This window comes from Barbus barbus (genome assembly GCF_936440315.1).
Source record: "Barbus barbus genome assembly, chromosome: 42".
Taxonomy (NCBI): domain Eukaryota; kingdom Metazoa; phylum Chordata; class Actinopteri; order Cypriniformes; family Cyprinidae; genus Barbus; species Barbus barbus.
In genome coordinates, this window is record NC_136720.1 from 16,527,281 (window position 1) to 16,548,984 (window position 21,704).

Consider the following 21,704-nt stretch of genomic DNA (forward strand, 5'->3'; position numbering starts at 1 on the left):
TATTTTTATGCATTTAAGTAAACCGTGAAATCGCTCTCATCTTCTATCTGGCTCACAAGAAAGAACTTGCATACTTGACATGCTGGAAAATATTCAAAATTTTATAGTGTATATTTAAGACAAGAATATACAGAAACATTATACAAACATGTGAACAATAAAACATAACAGGGGAAAAAGTCATTTTTCTCAACATCCAAGAGGAGCAGGTGCAAAAAAATATAAAGCCAGAAGAATAAGGTACACGACCACCAGAGCCGTTCCTGTTAAAAAAAACAAACTGTTATTGATCACTATTTTATGTAACAATGCAGCCTAAACCAATTGTAATATTCTAACCAAGCTGTATTAAATTTAATGATGCTATTAACTGTCTTAAGTACAAGAGAAATTCACAGTAAAACTGATATACGTTAGTTCATACATTATCCCTTAAATTAATATTTGAATAGCTCCCCAAAAATGAAAATTAAGTCATCAGCTTTTATCTGGTTATCAAACCTGTATGACTTGCTTTCTTCAGTAGAATACAAAGAAGTTAGTTATTTATAGCAGAATGTCCAAGCTTTTCTTTTCATACAATGAAAGTAAATGTGATCATGGCAGTCAGGCAGGATTTTCAAGGCTGTTCCTCACATAAAGCTATGATGGTGCATAAATGATGATAGAAGTTTAATTTTGTACAAACCATTCATTTAATCAATAATACTTATAACACTTACCCTGGAAGTAGTCTGACTTTCCATCCATAAATATGTAGTTGACCAGAATAACGCTAAAGATGCTTGACCAGAGGTGTAAATCACTGAATATGAGAACAAATCCAACATCCTTGGGAGAAACAGAAAGGCCTTGTGTCATACTGCAGAACAGAGTAACAGAAACTTTTTTTTGAGTGTGACTTACATAAAAAGCATTGAACAAGATCAGTAGGGGTATCTGCAACATGCACACCTGAACTGCAATACAGCTCCCCACTTCCAGGCTACATGATAACAAATACCCATATTAAAGCCACATTCAGATTGCATAGTGAAAATAGTTAATTGCACATCTATTTTAACACCAAATTATTGTAACCTGAGGCTGATGTTGTTCTGAAGAGCAAACTGGATCCCATTGACTATCTCAGGAAGCTCGGGAACCATGGCCAATATAGTAACCCCAATAAAATACTGCAATTATTATGATGTGTGAATATTCAAGATTTAATACAGAGCAGGAACAGGGACTTTAATTTAATTCCATTTGTGAAATATAAAAATTAATTTTATAAATTATTTTAAAGTAATATAAAAAAAATAGTATAAAACCAAAATAACATGAAAATCATACAATTAATTCCATATGTAAAAAAAATGAAGTAAAATAAAGCATTTTACTTTATTGTATTTATTGAAAGATATTATTAATAAAAAATAAAGTACCTGTGAGACAATGGAGTTGGAGATGATAGGTTTGATGTGCTCAGTGCTGAGATCAGCGCAAGCTGCCATTAATACTGTAGCCAAAATGAGCACCACTAGAGCTCTCGCTCTAGACCAGTGAACCACTGCACCATGGTCACTAACAACTAACATAAACAGAGCAATTAAGACATTAAATAAAACATAATACAACCAAAATGGCATAATCCAAAAGCAAAAGCAAAAATTCGCACCATGACCATGGGCATCACTGATGTGGATATCATAAATATGCGAATGAGTCTTAAGGGTGAAGATCAGACCAATGAGATATGCAGCAGGCAACAGGACAGAGATTGTGTACACTAAAGGCCTGAAAACAAAGACGTCATTTAGACATTTAAAAGTCTTTATGCTGTAAAACAAATGTGTTTAGATACTCACTCGATATGACTCAAAAAAAGGGGTCGGTTGTTTTCACTCTGTATGAAAATATCAAGGTCATATTTAACTACTGGCCTTTGCATTATTAAAATATGTTTAAATGGCTTGAAATTTATTAAGTAAACGACGTACCAGGTCATAGTGGCAATTATTACATAAGAAGGGCTTTGTGGTGTTACCAGGCGAGTTGTCACAGCCCTCACATATAAAGTTTCCATAAGCCTTTGAAAACAGCGTGGGGGCGAAAACACCTGTGGTCAGACAGAGGTGAAAGGTCAAAAATAAATTCATTCTACTTGATAAATACAGTGAATTTTTAGCTCTCTCACCTCCTATTGATATAAAGAGCAGGGCTGAGCTCACTCCTGCCGACCTGCTGTTGAACCGCTGCTCTCTGTGTTTGCAGCCGCCGATGATCATACAGATGCCCTAAAACACACAGAATGCAGCTGTTAGAGAAAATGTTATAACGTACAACATGTACTGTATAAGTGGCAGTTTTTACAGAGAGTGAGGAAGCAGCACCACAGGAACACACACACACAAACACACACTCGCTCTCACCGGTATGAAGAGGATGCAGCCCAGCAGTGTGCCGGTCAGAGCAGATTTGACGATCTCTGCATAGCACTTGTTTCCTGCGCGATGACCCTGCAGCAAAGCTGTGATGTAGAAGGCCATCTCCGTAATCGAGCCGAACGTGGCATTTACTACCGCTCCAACTGCAAAGTTACTCTGTGCAGAAATACTACATGGAAAATAAAGGTATTCAGACAGAATTTGCATGTAAAATTAACCTTTCTTTTTAACAAATTATTTGAAATAATTATTAGTAAAAAGAAGAAAATACTCTGAGTATGCAATAAAATAAAATGCAATATAATATAAATTATACAAATATTAACCATAATATAAAAACGATAAAAATATTAACCTAAAACAGGTACAAATAAATAAACATCATTTTAACAATCAAGTTAAGATTTTTAATGTTACCTTGCTATCCCCATCCCAATGTAGTAAGACAATGGGATAATAGAGCTCACTGCTGTGGCAAACTTTCCCTCTGAGCTCACATAATAATTATCTTTGTCCATATAGCCAATCAGCAGAGTGATAATAACCAGAGGCAACAGATCTGAATAAAGTTTTTTAAAGATCTTACCATGACAATAAATGGTGCATATCATTTAGACAATAAAGCTAGGTAAGCAAAAGGTATTTATCAACAGGTACCATTTCAGTGTTATTTATACACCAAAAAAAATAAATAAAGTGTAGAAACATTTTCACTCAGAAATGTCTGGTAAATTTCACAAATAAGTACAAAGAAATTGCAATTAAAATAAATGCAAACTATCTGAGGGGGGGGGGGGGGGGGGGGGGGAATACATTTAGCTTTATTTACAATTTTTTACTATCTATTATTTTTACATATCTTATTATATTTTCATGATTATTTTCACCTCGGTTTTATCATTATTTTCTCCCACCCTGTATTTTTCACAAAAATTTAATAAATCATAAATAAAAAGGGTACCATTTTATGGGAGCTAGTTTTATAAACACCCATAAAGGATACTGACAGCAAACACATTGATCCCATCCACAGTAAATTTGTAGTAGTACCAGTTAAAGGCACGGTAACAGCACAGCAGCACTCTGGTCTCACAACCTTGTGGCTAAAGAAAAGAAAACATGGCAACCATTAGTATACATAAAAAAGATGATCTACTAATGTAAACAGCAGAATAATGCTTACTTTTTTCACAGTCCGAATTATGACCTCCTCTGGTGGCATAAGCAGGATGATGCTCAAGGTCCTGACGTTCATCTTTGACACCGGGATGGTGAAAACCAGCATCCAGGACAGGAAGATAGCCAGGAAATGAACCACAGCCAGCAGGGGGTATCCTAACACCAGCCAAACATACGTACTCAGCCGACACTAGGAAGAAAACATGAAGATATCCATTTAGGAATTCAAATTTAAGTCTTACCCCTCATTGGTCTTCAAACCAGCAACCTTCTGGTTAACAATCCTCAACTTTAGCAACCATGCGCTAAACCCCAAGAATGATTTACAGTATAATGATGGCCTATCAGCTAAATAAACTGCTCAAAACTGACAGTCTCACCCAGTAACGAGTCTGTTTTGGAGGCGGTGTAGTCAAAGGGATTTCTGTGGTGACGGCAGGAGCAGAGCACAGCAAAGGTGTAGACTCTTTCAACTCCGAAGTCTCCTTTATCTCATCCACCTCTAGAATGGCCTCACAATGTGGGAATTTAATACAACATTTCCTCACCAGGCTGCTGCTCTGAAAGAAGAATTTAAAAACGAGCAGTCAGACGAGAGAATCCACATTCGGTTTTGAAATCAGTGAATTCTTGGAAGTCAAAATTGATTAAAATATGGAAAACCGCAGAGTTTGGAATGAATGCCATGTGCCATGCTGCAGGCATAAGAGAAGCTTATTTAACTAGGCTTTGCAAATCGAATCAACAGCGTAACAATTTTTTAAAATACAGTACATGAATAGGCTACCTGTATGTGTTTGAGGAAAGCTCCGCATATTTTTCACTTACTTTCTGTAATGCCTTTCCAAACGGCCATAAGAAATAAAGTGACAACTGCAAACAGAGTTTTCCTATCATAAAATATGAGAGAACAGATTCAAATGAGAATAAAGTGTCAAAATGCAACTGGAAACGGGAAGGAAGGAAAGTGGTGTGTGGCCAAGTATGGTGACCCATACTCAGAATTTGTGCTCTGCATTTAACCCATCCAAGTGTACACACAGTAGTGAACATACACCCGGAGCAGGAATGGACTATTAATAAAAATGAGTTAACAAAAGAACCCTGACATACCATATGGGATCCCAGCAATGGTGCAAAACATCAGCAGACTAACCAAGAAGTAAAATAAGGAGATCCACCAGCCAAAGAGCAACACATATATCAAATTCCCAGGAGTGACCAGTGACCCTAGGAGTAAAAACATTAGAGTTAACAAACACACTATAATTTAAACATTCAAATCACACTTAAAAATTAAGGAATGCCATTGCATAGACTGCAAGATATATATAAAAAAATTAAATAAATAAAAAGTCACATAGCATCTGCAAACAAATGATGCTAGACTTTTCTCAGACAGTTAATTCTGGTCACAAACTGGCAGCATTTTTTAACCATTTTTAATCTATAGCAATGACATCGATTCATTTTAAGGTTGGCTTGCATGTCTAGTCATTTTTGGGATTTATCTAATTTTCAAATTATTATTTTTTTTCTAACCTGAATTATGTTTGATATAGTTGAGGTCAGAATAAAGCTCCTTAACTACGTCAGATCGGTCTTCAATGGGTCGTTCGGTTACATGACTCTTCCATTTCCTGAAACCAAACTGGCATACAGAAAAAAACAAATCATTTGAAACATTTCCTCCAGTTATTCCAAGGATTTGCACCCTTGTTCGGTTTTCTTTTTCTCACTCTGGAAAAATCTCTGACTGTTGAAACAGGAATATTTAATAAGCGCTCATATTTACACACCCTGTAGTTGTTGGCAAGTTTATGTGCCTCCACCTCGTTTTCGGCTCGGATGGTGGTTCTGATGCTCGCTTCCTGCCAGACGTCATCTGTGCACCGTGAATGCAGGGAATGCCCTGAAGAAAACAAAGAACTAAATTATTAATCATTTTTTGGAGAAAAGTCTGCAATAATTCTTTGAAATAAAATGGCTGATTGCTTGTTCTTTCAAGGGCCAATTTCATATCTAGTATTTTTTGCATCTAATTTGCACAATTAAATAATATTTTCACACATTTTGCAGAGTATTGCAGCTGGATTAGAAAAGATGCATAATAAAAATATTAATCTCAAGCATATTTTGCTATATTTGGTGGGACATTATTAGCAAAAATGTAAAAAAAAAAATACTAATGAAAACTGTTTTATTAAAAATTTATTAAATACTAAACATTTCTATACAGTAAATGTAGAAATGGTTTGAAGCTTATGACTTGTTTTATATTATGATCACTTTAAAATGCAGTGATTTCCCAAAATGATTCATGACCATAAGGCAGATATAAAAGATTAAAAGCTATTATTTTGTTGCAGATCCCTTGCACACAATCACAGCAGTGAGTCTGTGACCCATAGACATCACCAGACTCTTGGTCTCATCCTTTGAAATGCTTTTCCCAGCCTTTAATGCAGCCAATTCCAGTTGTTGCTTGTTTTGGGGAGTTTCTGCCTTTACTCTCCTCTCCAGCTGGTGATATTCATGTTCAATCGGATTTAAATCTGGAGATTGAATCTAAGACTTTCCATTTCTTTGCCCTTATAAATTCCTTGACTGAACTGGCAGGGTGTTTTGGGTCATTGTCCTGATGAAATATGAAGCACTTCCCAATGAATCTGGTGGCATTTTTTTAAATATTGGTAGGCAAGATGGTTTTGTACCCTTCCAAATTCATTCTGCTACTGTCATCATACATTAAGTCATCAGTAAAGTTGAGAGGGCCTGTTCCAGAGGCAGCCATGCATGCCCATGCCACGACACCACCTCCACCATGCTTTACAGATGAGGCTGAATGCTTAGGGGATCATTTGTAGTTCGCTTTTTTTTTTCTCCACATTTTTGCTTTCCCATCGCTTAGATAAAGGTTCATCTTTGTCTCATCGGTCCATAAACACAGTTCCAAAACTCTTCTGGCTCACCTTTGTGCTTTTTTTCAAACCCTAGTCTTGCCTTTCTATTTTTATTGCTGCTCAGAGGTTTTCATCTTGCTGTGTAGCATCTGTAATTCTGTCAAAGTCTCCTGAGGACAGTAGATTGTCAGAGTATCACCCCAGCTTTCTGGAAGTTGTTGGTGATTTTACAGACACGTCTTTTAGGATTCATTTTCACAGCTTTTATGATTTGTCTGTCATCAACTACTGTTGTTTTCTCAGCTGATCAGGTAGTTGTTGGTTGCTGGTGTCGCTGGTGGTTTCCAATCTCTTGATTTCTCCATGCCCTTTGTTTTTGCTATAGCTCTAACTGACTTCCTCTTTTCTTGTAGCATCCAAATTGCTTGCTTTTCTCTCAAAGTCAGCTCCCTCATCTTCATCCTGGCTTGTGTGTGTCATCATCGAATGCAAGATTCAGAATGCAGAAGTAATGAATATAACTGATACAACACATTCCCTGCTTTTAATATCTGAAGAATTAATGCAACAGGACACAGCTGATCACTTAGAAAGACCTGTGAGGCAACTGTTCCAATACTTATGCTCACATCAGATACGGGGATGAAACTCTGAAAGTGCTGAACTTCTTAGCTGGTAAAACATCTATGTGTTGAATCACAAATAATAAAATGTGACATTCTGTAGTTTTGTCTCATATTCATCTTTTAATCATATTTGTAAATGTCTTGACTCCACAGCCAACAGAGCAATTTTGTCTTTACTGTTCCAATACTTTTGGAGGGCACTGTGTGTGTATATGTGTGTGTGTGTGTGCGTGTGTGTGTGTGCGTGTGTGTGTGCATGCATGCATGCTTTTCTCTGTATATATATATATATATATATATATATATATATATATATATATATATATATATACACACACACACATACATACACATATATATGTGTATGTGTATATGTATGTGTATATATATACACACACACACATAAACTTCTGTTTCTGTTAGCATTTCATTTATTTTTATTTATTTTAATGATTTTAACTGTTCAACGGTTACTTTATATAACTATAATAACCCTGAATTTTTCATATATATAAAAAAAAATATATATAAACTTTTTAATGACTATTTTTGCAATTATGAAGTAAGTAGACAGATTATAGGAAGACACTCACTGTGGGCAGAGATGCATTTTGGGGTGTAGTGTCCAAAGTACTGGGAGGTGCAGGGGGAAGGAGTATCTGGGATCTCAAGAAACGCTCCAGCTATACACAGTCTGTCACACTGGGAGCTACAGCGGCGGCCTTTGGGGTCATGGTCCCAGAGGGGCTCTAAAGGTCAAACAAAGAAAGAAATCAATGTCTCAGCAGATTTAGAGGTTTCTCATGGTCATCTGTCAACCAGTCAGTCTGGAACTAACGAAAGACTCCTGATGGTCACATGAACATCAGTTTCCCACAGAACATCAGTGAATCAACTGTGTCTGATTGCATTGCTAATTGATATCATAGCATGAGATAAAGAAATAAAAATAACAAAACAGCAAACAATGTTTACTACCATATTTCAAAATAAGAAGCCAAATGTTCCTATGAGCATTAATTAATTGTTACATGTAAAACTTTAATATATATTTTAGAAGTCAAAGATCACAATACTAAATGATTACAACAAAAAAGGCACATTCTCTGTAAAAGACAAAAAAAAAGCAATTAAAATCTTATGATTTTTTTTTGTTAGAGCTAAGCAATGGATTGATGATATATGTATGGAAATGGCCTTTAAATTTATGACAGATTTAAAACAAACAAATACTTTTTTGCACATCACTTATGTTGTTAACTTTGTATTTGCAGTAGAAAAAAACATTAGTCAGTGGCATTTGAAATCAAGTGAAATCAGTCTCTCCTTACAGGTGTGACACATTCCCAAAATCCCACTACAAATCCGAGTCCTTTCTTATTTGTCAACATTCACTAAAACGACTAAGTGATGTGGAAGTTTCTATAATTTAAAATCTCAAAAAAGTGACTACTTTCTATAGATTAGGTGAATCACTGGAACCAAAACAAACAAAGCAGACAAGCCAAGAAACTAGGTTAAAACAGTTCTAATAAATGGATAATGAGAGTAATGTCTCTTTGAGCTTCTGTATAATTGTAAGATGACTGTAATACTCGCCTGAGCTCTCAGTGGACCGTCGCCTCCGACTCTCCACATCAGTTGACATCGTTTGTTTGGTGTGTGCCATCCTGCTACAGTCGCGCGCCTCCACCTCCACTTCCATCTCCATCTGTAGCCACGGCCTGTGCGCGCCACCGACGCCTGCTGTGCGCGCTTCTTAGCACTCCCTACTTTCCCTTGGATTTATTTTTATAATGTCAATAAGATTCCAGCTGGACCTACAGTATACCTATTAATAAAAAAATGACAAGAATATAGGCACCATAGCAATAAGAGATAAAGTCATATATTAAGAATAAAGTCAAAATTGCGAGAGTAAAATTGTAGCAATTAAAGATATATTCTCAAAATAATATCTTTAATCTCATAATTTTGTAATCGCTAAAACTTTAATCTCGTCATTTTGATTTTGGATGAGACGAGAATTGGATTCAGAATATGATGAAGGTTTTGATAAACGTTTATGGTTGGTACGCAGTTGATTTGTTCAATGATTTATTCGGGAACAAATGTGTGCAGTGTTGCCAAATCCGTGGTTTTCATGCGGAATTAAGGCTGCTTTTCCGTAGGATGTTTTTCATGTCCGCGGGATGAAGCGAGCGACCCCAATAAAGTGATATATTTAGCCCCTGAAATGCGACTTTATCAGGGGTATTTATCCCCAGAAAGCGATTTTTACCGGGGGATCTCCCCTGAAAAGCGATTGTGCTAGTTTTGGGCTGATGATAGCAATTGTGCGGATTTTGCTGTGAAAACCTGGCAACCGTGGCTGTGTGTTTCTCGGCGATTCAGTTGTTAAACTCGCTGCATGTGGCTCTGGCTCTTGTTTGAAACTTCGTTGGTGAAGCAAAACAGACAAACTGATTTTCAATATTACCTCTGAAATGTAAGTCACTTATCACTGGCTTTTTGTTTATTGAACTGTGGTGTCAATATCATACTCGCAAGCAGAACAGCTCTGTCATATAGAGTGATAATCGATGTATTAGCAAACAAAAGTTTTTTTGACTAGAATGAACGGTAACACAAGCACAATTAAATATATTTTGTGTTTATTTGTATAAACTATGTAAAAATGTGACTATTTTTAAAACACTGCCAGCTGTCAAGTTACCGAAAGTTATTATTTAGCATCATACAATTCATACAAAATCATTCAAATCTGGAAAAAAAACTGTGAGTACATGAATATCAATGAGAGAAAAATATATGGGCCAATCTTTCTTTATGCACTACTACATAAAGATACAGTTTTTCGTATAGTGTTGGGTATATGTTTCTCTACAAAATACAAAATATACAAAATAATTTTATTCAGTAATACTAAACATTATTTCCTTTTTTATGTGTATATTGAAAATAACCTTGAAGCATTCAACATAATCTGAATTCTTTAGATATCAGTACATTTTATTAATTAATGGTACGTCAATATTAAAAAATATATACAATGGAATTAGACTCTGGCAGGAAAACAGCAAAGATCACAAACACACATGAAAATACTGAAATAAAATATTATTGATAAGGACAGACTGGCTCTTATGAGGGAATAACAGCAACAGTGATGGGGGAAAAACAACAACATAATATCGCAGTCACAGAACACAGCATCTTAATTAAACACTTTTTCTTAAAATACATTCTTGAAGGACAGCTTCAAATTGTCCGAAAAATGCGGCACTGCTGCTTTTTTGTTAATATTGCCACAGATATTAACAACGCTCTAAGAAAAAAAGAAAAATAATCAAATGTGTAAATAAGCTTAACATTTTAAACAAAATTCACACCGAGAAGCAAATTCATATATATATATATATATGAAACAAAAATCATTCCAATGGGTGTAAGAAACAAGAATGTGATCTAACGTATGTACAGTTTAAAATAATATAAAATAAAACTGGTGAAAAAAAACAAAATAAAGTACAAAAATAGTTTTTGTAATAGCACTGAATCTTCCATAACCGTTGCCCTTTTGAGCTCCAATTTTTAAACAAAAGCAATGCCCTTTATATTCTCTTTTTCTCTTTGAATGAGACTGGACTTGGTGATTGCACCAGGCAATTTTTCCAAAGCAAAAAAAAAGTAACAATAATAGCTATGAATACATTCTCTCTTTTTTTGAGGAAATAGCACTTTTGTCAGTTCTGTTTCTCTGGTGTGGCCAAGGATGTTTAATTGTGAATTTTTTTTTTTTTTTCATACCAATGGTAATATAATGGCCTATAGGCCCACTATGAAAAAACTGGTGTTACTCAATATTAAAAATAATTTTTCCTATCCCAGTTTATTATGTAGGGACAACTTTAAATAAGCCATTCATACACTGTTTCGTACACTGTATGTTTATTTGAACATGTTGACACAGTATCATTGGCTCAACCAATGGCATGTGTTCTGGGCACAGCTATCTCTTTGACTGACCAATGGCAGACGGGAAAAGCTTTTTCGAAAACAGTCAATATTCTTACCAAAATTGGACCAGATGATCATTGAACTGAGATGCACAGAAATGACTGAACTTTTTTTGATCCTCCATTCAATATAATAATGACATTAAAGCAATAGTTAACCAAAAATGAAAATTCTGTCATTTGTTACGCACCCTCATGTTGTTTCAAACCCGTAAGACCTTCGTTCATCTTTGGAACACAAATTAAGATATTTTTGATGAAATCTGAGAGCTGAGACAATCTGAGACAACCATGTTGCAGGCCCAGAAAGGTAGTAAGGACATCATTAAAATAGTCCATGTGACATCAGTGGTTCGGCCTTAATTTTATGAAGCTATGAGAATACTTTTTGTGTGCAAAGAAAACAAAAATAACAACTTTATTCAACAATTTCTTCTTTTCTATGTCAGTCTTCAACGGGTGTTTACGAGAGTGCCACAACGCATTAGTGTGGTGCTGCTGATGCAGGAGCTGTCAGAATTTTCATTTTTGGGTGAACTATAAGATTAAGTTAACAATGTTGACCCTAACTTGGATTGGAGACCGTATCTTGGCAGTACTACAATCTCTCGAAACAAAACTTGGTACCCTTCATTGTTGCCATGATCTGAAGGCAAATGCCAAATTTGGTTATAGCGCCACTTACAGGTCAAGAGATCTGAAAAATTTCTATTTTCGATTATGCCAACAAAGCAACACTGGCTCAGGAAATGGCATGTGTTCTGGGTGGGGCTATCTTTTTGATTGAAAGATTGGAAAACCTGTTTGAAAACAGTCATTATTTTTGTGATTCCATTTGGTACCTCCAGTGCTGCAGAAATGAGAAAATTTCTCTTTAAGCTGAGATCCCAGTTATGTGGCATTCTTGAATAAAGCCCCCTTAAACACTAACCTGTTTCCAAACCAAGAAAGGAATCAAAATTATGTCATATTAGCTCAGCTAGCAAACTGAACAATATGTATTGTCACCACAATCACTTGTGAGATGTTACAAAATCCATGTTGAAGGCACAAATGTCTTTATGAGTCTTTAATAATGTTTCATAAATCCAGTTCATAATTAATATTATCATGAGAGTTACATAAAGTATTATCCTTTAGACAAGCAGAGCCAGCACAGCAGTTCAATACCACTTCTGCTCTAGGTTCATTGTTTGGCATGAGTATCCAGCACCTTTCCCTGCGCAAAATGAGCACCAACAACTCCTAATATTTAAAAATCTGAGTCAGCATCCAATAGCTCAGCCTCTATAAGATTGGTTCTGGAGTGTATTGGTACACCCCTCCTGCCATCCCCCTCCTGTGGCACAACGGCAGTCCTGCCAGCATCCATTGCAGAAGCCTCCTGCCCAAGGTACCGGAAAACCCCATTAGGTTGCCATGATGATTGCTGGAAGCCACCCAAATAATCTTGCATGCTATCTCGTAGAGTCAGGGGATTGGCAAGGGGGAGGCTGGAGGGTTTATTGCGTAAGTATTCTAACCCATCGTACCTCTCCTTATAAGGAAGAGGACACGAAGGCCTGAATTCTGGGAAGGCTCCAGGTAACATATCCTGTTCCTCCTGCTGCTGTCGCTGCTGCTCCCAAAGGTTAGCCACCAGACTCCGGTGACCTGGAAGTTTTGGGAGACGGGGTACTGAGCTGTGGCCAAACTCCCTCCGGTGGTAGGCAGGATTCCCTTTGTCCACTGCAGGACCCGTTGGCCGTATTTCCTTACTTCTCTTTTTCTTCTTCTTCTTTCTTTTCATCATTTCAGGAGAAATTTCTGCTTCAACCATCCAAAGTTTGTTCCTTTCCTCTGGAGGCGGAACTGTAGGGAAAAATGCGCTTATTTAATATAGTGAATGATTTATTATTATTATTAATATTCTTATTGAAATTATACAAAACTGCTACTACTGGTCATTGGTTACAGTTAACTATTGATTATATATTAATAAATTGTTATTTAAGAACTAGAGCACTAACCAGGTGTTCCGGTGGGCGTCACTGAGATATCTTGTGGTAAAATTGCCCCTCTTCTAGCCACCATCTTGGTCACATGTTGGGCCCATGCAGAAGACATTTCCATTGATGGCTCATTCAGGTCAAAGTTGATTCCCGCTGTACAAATTGTTAAAAAATGGAATGTTGTTTATTTGTGTCTAAAATAGGGAGCGAAATCACTTTTAAATGTGGCTGATTGACTAGCTTTTTGCACTTTTCTACTAAGTGCAAGTCTGCAGCCAGACCCTATTGAAAAAAGGTGCACTCATTCAAAAGAGTTGTGTTCAATTCTTCGCTGGCTGTGCTGATATAAATCTAGCGGATCTGTTGTGTCTTGTGTCGCAAGTTTCAGTGACGCAGGCAGTGACGATTTTCTCCGGTCAATCAGTGATCAGCAGAGTTTACACATCACGTTTTGATAACGTTACGGTTCGCTTGGAACCTCAAGGTGGTACCAAAAAAGCGGAAAAAGCGGAAAAAGTGAACCGTACTGTGCCATACCATGCAGTGGACAAGCTCCATTTGAGGTCATCTATGTGCTAGTGTACCCCTAAAAATTGAGAAAATTATCTTTAGAATAAAGGAGGAGGTGCTTACCCACAGGTCCCTCATGAGAAACAGTGTGCATGCTGAAGGACAGCTCTTTTTCTGGATCCTTCTGCAGTTCTTTTCGCTTTGAGAATGCCTTGGCAATCATTTTACTCTTCTTAATGCGTTTTGGCTCATCATCACTTCGGCCAATGATTCTTGGATGGCGAGAAAATGGTTCATATTAGATTTTTTTTTTTTTATTACAACACACAAAATATTACATAATCTCAATAAAAATGTATATTAAAGGTGGGGTATGTAATTTTTCAAAAACGCTTTAGAAAATTGAGTCGGGGCCGAGTACCAAAACAAACTTGTAGCCAATCAGCAGTAAGGGACGTGTCTACTCATGATGTGGAGGAGAGAGCGCTCCGTGCACATGACAGACATTAGCCGAGCCGGGCGACAACAGAAAGATGGAGATGGCGGATAAAAAACAAAAGAGGAAAGTCTGCCTACACTGGACGCGATAAAGCGACCGTTGAAAATCATTTGAAATTTGTGTCAGCACGTCATAAATAGAACGCAGCAGCTGTTTTCTGGCGAGATTTGGCGCGCCGCGCCGCATCCAGTGTAGACACGGTGTAACATTGTTTTTGCTTTGTTTCACCGAACTAATCGTTGCCTAGGTTGCGTACGTATATGTGGGGCGGAGCTATCAAAATAGGGCAGGGCTCTACGCTTTTCTTTTTAGGAGCGCTTGTGTTTAAAATATTTAGGAGCACCTTCAAACCAATAATCAAAAATTCTGATAAAAAACTAACTTTCCCATTACGAGGTGATATTTGACTCCTTAAAGTGATTTACAGGGAATTTTATTTTTACCTTTGTAATGGCATTTTTCTAACTTTATTAAAAGTATGTTATCTTTTGTCAAATTAAAAAATATATATTTATATTAGATATTTTTATAATTTCTAATTAAAACAACAGAATAAAAACAAGTAGAATAAGAAGTAGAATAAGATACCAATCAAATTAAATCAGTATTTAAAAAATACATTTGTACTACAGAGGTGGCACAGAAGAATACTCAAGTGGCTTGTAGGTGTAATTTCAAATGTTTAATGTGGCTCAGAGGTTGCATAAGTGCAATTAAATTCATAAATTCATCTTGAGGTTAATGTTTTAAATATACAATTTTGAATGTAGAAATATTAAATGATTTAAATAACAGAAAAGATACTTTAAAAATTAAACTGATTTTATCACTGAATCATTCATTTAATTGATTCGTTCGAACGAACGGCTGATTCATTCAGGAATGAAGTACGTGACTGTCGAATGGGTAATTGAATCGTTGACTCACTAGATTCATTTAAAAATGCAGTTCATTCATAAATGCGACTGAAATGGTCACACTGTAGAGCCCTGAAATAGGGGCAGACCCTTTTGGGGTAGGGGCGTGTTTGTTTTGGTGATTTCAAATATCAACACTGGCTACCAGAAATCGCTTACCCCACCTTTAAATGAGTATTTTATACTACATAAAATATTTTATAAAATGTCAATTTTTATGTTACCTACCTGAACCAGGTGCGTTTCCAGATAAGGATGGTGGCCTTCGTCCAAACCCATGTGCTCATTACGATACCTGTGCCGAACATTGAGAAGAGGTTGATCTTCTCCACCAGCAGACTAGGCCTGTTCTTGATGGCACACTCTGGGATTGGCTTGTTGGTCTGGTGAGCTATGGTGACATTCGCCTCACATCTGTATTCAAAACCAGATTCGTTACATGACAGCACTAGTAACCCTACATTATCACAACCATAAAACAATATATGGCAGATAAGGTAACACACATTATAGACACATGTCTATAAAATGCTACTTTGTCAAGAAATGCAGGATGATAGAAAAAAAGACTCACAGTACATATTCCCTGAAGCTTTTTTCCCACTCAGCTTGGTTGAAAAAGTCATAGAAATGGCAGCCGAAAGTAATGAAAACAAAACCAAAGGCCAAGAATCCAAATATGCCTGAGAAATGGAAAAAAATGGAATTAGTTAATTCATAGTTGAATGAACAAGTCAATGATCCACAGAATTTACATCAAAAGTGAATAATCTCTAAAGATATTATTTGCAAATAAACTATATTATATATAGTGGATATCTTTATATGTACAATGCATTGTTTGTGGAGAATATTTATTCTATTCACTCAACTCACATATGCACACACACTTTTTGTGTCACATTGTTTGTGGAGAATGTTATTATATTAAAAGTATTTCTATTAAACATATGTCATAATAAAATAGCATAATATTACAACAGCTGCAGTATAAGTACTTACTGTACACCTTTATTACTGACATTTGTACTGTCATGGGTTGTATTTTAAATTAAAACATTTATATAATTGGGTAATAATTTCGGTGGTTATCATTTTGTTCTTAATGAAAGCTGTTCATACTGTATAATTTGCAAAAACATAGAAATAGGAATTTGAAACTTACCAAGCCTCAGCATGGTTTCATTGATTTTACTAGCAGCTTTTTCACTGAGCAGCCCCGGATGGTTACTTTTAATGGAAAACAATGTCATAACCCCTAGAAAACAACAGTCTTGTATCAATCCACACTGATAAAACCATGTCTTTATGCCATGTGCACCTGTCAAACAGAATGAAAATATCTCTCACCTCGTATTAGGAAATAACCGCCAACAACAAGGACCACCCCGATAGGAGCCAGAACAAACCCTGCACGGAATCTGTAGTTCTTATAGCCAACAAAGCAAATGCCACTAACCGAATCTCCATCCACCTATGGAATATTTCATAGTGTCAAAATAAACCACTGTGAATATGCTGATATTAACCGTACAAAAAAAAAATAAAATAAAAAAAATGACGAGCAGCCTTACCTCTGCAATGGCCAGTATAGCAACTGTCAGAATGAAAGGAACAGACCATGTGACCAGGTGAAAATATGACGTTTTTCCAGACAGAGGCTGATGGGTGGTACCCAGGGCTTTGAATGATGTGTGCCAGGCATAAGTGAGCATAACAAACCAAATGACTCCAGACATTAGCGAATAATACACAATGACGAAGATAATCACGCACGACAGCGTCTCGGTGGATCTAGAGAAAAGTAAGCCATGGAAAATGGGCATTATTCATAATAATTCATTTGAAATATTCATCTGGTAAGTCATAATTATATTATTATTATTGTTCAGTTCATTTACTTTTCTTGGCTATCAAATGTTCCTGACAGTCAATATTTGTAATATGCAGCATAACTCTAATTTAATGTAATCCAATCTGTGGATTTTCCACTGGCTTTATACTTACGATGGCTCTCCAAGCCGCATAGTGTCATCGCTTTTGCACACAATCTCCTTGCGGGCTCCATCCATGAACTGAGCGAGCCATCCAATACTTCCGATAAAGAAACATGCGTTGACGTAAAACAGGATCACAGCGGGGTAACGGTTGGAATTCTTCCAGTCGGCGAGAAATGTGGCCTGTGGGAAATTGTAAGCAGGAATAACATCCAAAATTAAAGACTGCAGACCAAACTTGAAATACTTTCTGTCAGAAATACTGCACACCAGGAAGTCGGCCAGCCTGAGACTTTGAAAACCCATCTTCACCGGTTCACCTACCAGCGTAAAGAAGGTACATAGGAGAGTGATGGAGCCGAAGATGGCAATGTAGTTATGCATGTCCGAGTGCTCGTCTTCGGTGAACAGGGGATTGTTGCACTGGATCCCACAACCTTCCACATCCTTGTACCAACTTGCCTGGATGTCGGTTTTGACCAAGGGAGCCTCACACTGTCCTGAAGTGTTGAATTTGATCTTCTGGACCTCATTCTGAAAGTCAAAATTTGGTCACAACATGTGCAATCCAGACCAAACTTTTTGGGCATGTGCAAATGGGAGACTTACCTGGCAACCCTTAGGGAACTGCTCCTTGTTTTCACACTTGAGGAAGTTGGGCCAGCCCCTCTCCCGCTCCACAATACTGCAAGGTTTGCGTGTAGCTTGGCACAGGTGCTGGCTGGGAAGTTCAACCTTTCCATTTTCACATTTTGGCATGTAAATAGCACACAGCAACGGTTGAATGACGGCCCAACACCGAGGAGCATTTCTCAACCCTGAGCACAAGAGATTGAGAAAATAGTGTCCAATTCTCATTGGCTCTCTGGTTAACATCTGATAGTTTGTCAAAATAATATTTATAGAGTTAAATGAGGATATTTCTAAAGTTATCTGCATCCCGTGGATATTTAAAGCCTTGGTACAGTAGTTTTCTTTTTCATATTTATAGGAAATGGCCCATGGGCAATGGACTTTCAGGAACAATGCAGGAAACTTTGGGAATAAGGTGTGAATGTGAGAGGAAGGAGGTGAATTGCTCATTATGGGGCTGTTGTGAAAATTAAGAACATGATGGCATTAATAACTGATGCAAAAGTCATTTAAAACTGTATCTTGTCATATAATTTATTATAATTAACTTTGTTTAATATGAACGCCAAAATCATAAAGGCAAAAAAAAAAACATTGTTTAAATAATAAATGTAGCCTATGTGTACTGTATTTATTTATAATGTATATATAAATACACACCCATACAGTATATATTTTGAAAATATTTACATGTATATGCATTTATATTATTATATTTTATATTATATATAAATATATTGAATATATAAACAGCATATTTTTCTTAAATATATACATGCATGTGCTTGTATTTATATATACATAATAAATATACACAGTACACACTCATATATTATGTAAACAAAAACGTTTATTTTGGGTGCGATTAATCATTTGACAGCAATAATAATAATAATAATAATAATATATATATATATATATATATATATATATATATATATATATATATATATATATAGCCTATACAGGGTTTATTCCAACCGATTTGCATGTGAACTGCATTGGACACACAATGTGTTCAGTAATATTCAACAATACAAAACTGACATACAATCAAAAAATGTTAAATATTAAATTGATTTTATTCAGACTTACAGTTACTAAATTATTCAATTGTCCCTAAAGGGGAACATAGAAATAAAAAAAAATGCATTTATATGGATTACATAACAAAATAGTAACTTACCAGACCACATGGCCAATTTCTCCAAGGCTTCCTCTTGAGTTTCTGAGTCTTCAGCCAGAATCAGAGACGTGTGCGTGTACGGCAAAGGTGAACCAAGGCACGTATTGTATTTTAATACTTCACACGTTGTGGATTTCTTACAAAAGTCGTTGAATATCGTTTCATTTGGGTGTAAGATGACAGCCTGAGCGATAATAGAGGTTGCTGCCCAGATCCAAAGCATCCAAAAGCCTTCAACAATGGAGCAGAGTCGCTTGGAGGACATCTTGGAGACCCAACAATGTAGCGATGTTTCATCAAATGTTTCCAAATAAACTGTCGGGTCTCCACTCGTGCGCAATGCGCTTGAAGGTTTCAAACCTAGTCAAAGTGTGGATATTTCATAGATTCCTGATTCGACATTTTCCCCTTTAAAAGAAGTGTCTTTTCGTCCGATTCCAAAGTTTTTTATGCCTCCTTTCTGTCTCACATACTATTAAAAATCTCTTCATTTTACAAACGCGGTGCGTGAAAACTGTAAACAAAGGTTGCGTTTTAAATTCCAGCATAAAGTTTACCCCAGCTGCGTTTTTCGTTACTCTAAAAAGTTAGATGAAACCAAATAGCGTTCACCATCCCCCACTTTTGTGATGGAGGAAATGTTGCCTTGAAAAGTCTGGGACTGTAACTTGATCCTGGGGCTGCGCGCCCCCGCGTTCCCCAGTTTACAGCAAAACCGGTGCGAGAAATGAGCAAAACTCATCTGCTCGTCGGACGGAGACCTAAGATCCAGTGATCCCAAAATGTCTTACACTTTCACAGGAATCAGTTTTTTCCCCGACTCTGGTATGCACAAGGAGGGGGTGCACATACACACAAATAACACAAACTTCTGTCCCCCTCCCATCCCCCTCAAAGCAGTCCATGCCAGCCTACAGAATATTTACATGCTTCACTCATACCTGCCCTCATGTCTGATCTTATCTTATTTACCCTCTGCCTTTTGATATTTGCGTTCAATATTTTGGGGCATTTTGCCTTTTATGCCACACAAAAAAGTCACGCTTTGGTAAACCATATTAATGCCAAATAGTCTAATGTTTTATTTCACAGTTATCACTTTTTATGTCAGAATTTCAACTTTTCAAATAATTATAACTTAGTATCTCATAATTTTAACATTTTTTAATCTCGTAACTTTGACTTTTTCTTAATTTTGACATTTTATCTCATAATTTTAGTTATTACTTAGTTTCTCGATTTTTACTTTATCTGTTGTAACTTAGTATCTCATAATTTGGACTTTGTCATAATTATGACTCTTGTTCTAATGGACATTTTTAACATTTCCGGGTTTCATCATATGGGTTAACTTCAACAGCAGTGAATGGGAGAGTACCACAAATAGCAAAAGAAAAACCACAATGGTGTTTTCATGACTTTCAACAAAAGGAAGAAAATTGAGAGACTGATAACAGCAGTCAGAAGAGAGAACGATGTCAAATTTATTTTAAATTTTTTGTAAATTGATGCAAAGCTGATATAATACAAATTATAGTGTTATAAATGTACATTAAAAAAATAAAATATAAAAAACTTTTGAGGATTTTTGATGCTGATGACTATTAAACATGTCATCACAGTCTTGTGAAAAGGGTCCATTATGATTTACCAAAGGATTTTTTCCCTTTGGTGGAGGAAATGGGCTTCCATAGTAATAAGATAGGAACAGGATGTTGGTAATTCACTATATACACAAATGTAATGATGGTAAAAATCTAATGAAAAAATTTAATGAAGAACACAATCTACTGGATACATAATGCATACACACAAAAAAACAATCTACAGTAATACAAAAAATAGGCTACTTGAAACAATTCCACCGTGTCAATCTGAGTGAAACCCTGTGGTGTAGACACAAAAACAGGACTTTTATGTTGGTGAGTACCTTGTCATTGTGATTCATGACTGCGTTTATCTCATTTAATCGTTATTTTCATCTTATTCCCATGGGTACAATACAAAGCTCCAATTTGGCTGTTTACATGGAAACTAAAAGGAATTCCCAAGGGATGGGAATAAACTTTGAGTAGTTTGGTGTATCAGATTTAGACAGCAGCACTTGTTGGTGTCGATGCGGTTGGTAAGCTAAGCTGCGTGTTCCCAACACAGGGCCTCCTTAAAAAGCCCGTCTAACATGGCCGCTGTAGAATGAGTCAGAGGGAGGCACAGACCGGGGACCACACACAAACATACTCAAGCTCTAAATGGGAGAGCCTGGCCCAAAACCTCTACCTCCCTCACCTTCTCTCTACACACGCACAGTATATTGTATCTATCTTTCCTATACATTGACATAAAATACCTCTGCGGTGTTCTCATATTTCAGTGTTTTTTTCACACTGGCGTTTAAACAACATTAACAAACTGAAGGTGTCTGGCACACAGTCTGTTTGGATTTCCAAATGAGTTTTGAAAGAAGGCCTCATGAGTTACCGGCTCTGGGCTGTTCTCTGTACACTGCACTCCTGGCTTCACTGCACCTGGTATGCATTTTCTCCTATGTCTATGAATACGTTTTTGTAACGCGTGTTAGACTTAAACTCACCACCAATAAAAAAAACCTGAGCATCCATGTGCAACTCAGTAATACTCAGTTGTTAGATTACAGCCTTGGAATATGTCCTGCAGGTGGATTATATATATGTAGAGGCTAATGAAATTGAGAAAAAATATGTACGTGTACATGTATTTGCGTCTCCAAAACACCGTAATAATAATAATACCTACAAAGTTTCTTTCTGTTCAAATATGTATGAAATGTGTATTTTTA

The 21,704-nt window shown here is 36.5% G+C and overlaps 2 protein-coding genes across 3 annotated transcripts; both read right to left on the reverse strand.

The window, feature by feature from the left end:
* Nucleotides 1–81: 81 nt before the first annotated feature.
* On the reverse strand, nucleotides 82–8,850 carry LOC306861720 (uncharacterized protein). Of its 2 annotated transcripts, XM_079404141.1 has the most exons (20): nucleotides 8,737–8,850; nucleotides 7,731–7,886; nucleotides 5,408–5,520; nucleotides 5,151–5,259; nucleotides 4,722–4,838; nucleotides 4,437–4,498; nucleotides 3,989–4,168; nucleotides 3,613–3,798; nucleotides 3,433–3,532; nucleotides 2,847–2,988; nucleotides 2,415–2,598; nucleotides 2,180–2,279; nucleotides 1,983–2,101; nucleotides 1,851–1,888; nucleotides 1,661–1,779; nucleotides 1,428–1,573; nucleotides 1,081–1,175; nucleotides 907–985; nucleotides 723–831; nucleotides 82–263 (listed from the first exon to the last, which is right to left on the reverse strand). In XM_079404141.1, exons 1-20 carry the CDS (start codon nucleotides 8,846–8,848, stop codon nucleotides 190–192), a joined length of 2,340 nt encoding a protein of 779 aa, XP_079260267.1. In that variant the 5' UTR covers nucleotides 8,849–8,850; the 3' UTR covers nucleotides 82–189. The 2 variants fall into 2 exon arrangements, with proteins under 2 accessions (XP_079260267.1, XP_079260266.1); XM_079404140.1 differs by having other exon boundaries at nucleotides 723–985; nucleotides 8,737–8,822.
* Nucleotides 8,851–10,942: 2,092 nt separating this feature from the next.
* Nucleotides 10,943–19,722, reverse strand: LOC306861910 (protein smoothened-like). The gene is made up of 12 exons (XM_079404394.1): nucleotides 18,890–19,722; nucleotides 17,680–17,888; nucleotides 17,395–17,604; nucleotides 17,081–17,253; nucleotides 16,648–16,867; nucleotides 16,424–16,547; nucleotides 16,239–16,331; nucleotides 15,648–15,756; nucleotides 15,302–15,487; nucleotides 13,781–13,929; nucleotides 13,166–13,300; nucleotides 10,943–13,007 (listed from the first exon to the last, which is right to left on the reverse strand). Exons 1-12 carry the CDS (start codon nucleotides 19,152–19,154, stop codon nucleotides 12,409–12,411), a joined length of 2,472 nt encoding a protein of 823 aa, XP_079260520.1. The 5' UTR covers nucleotides 19,155–19,722; the 3' UTR covers nucleotides 10,943–12,408.
* Nucleotides 19,723–21,704: the final 1,982 nt, after the last annotated feature.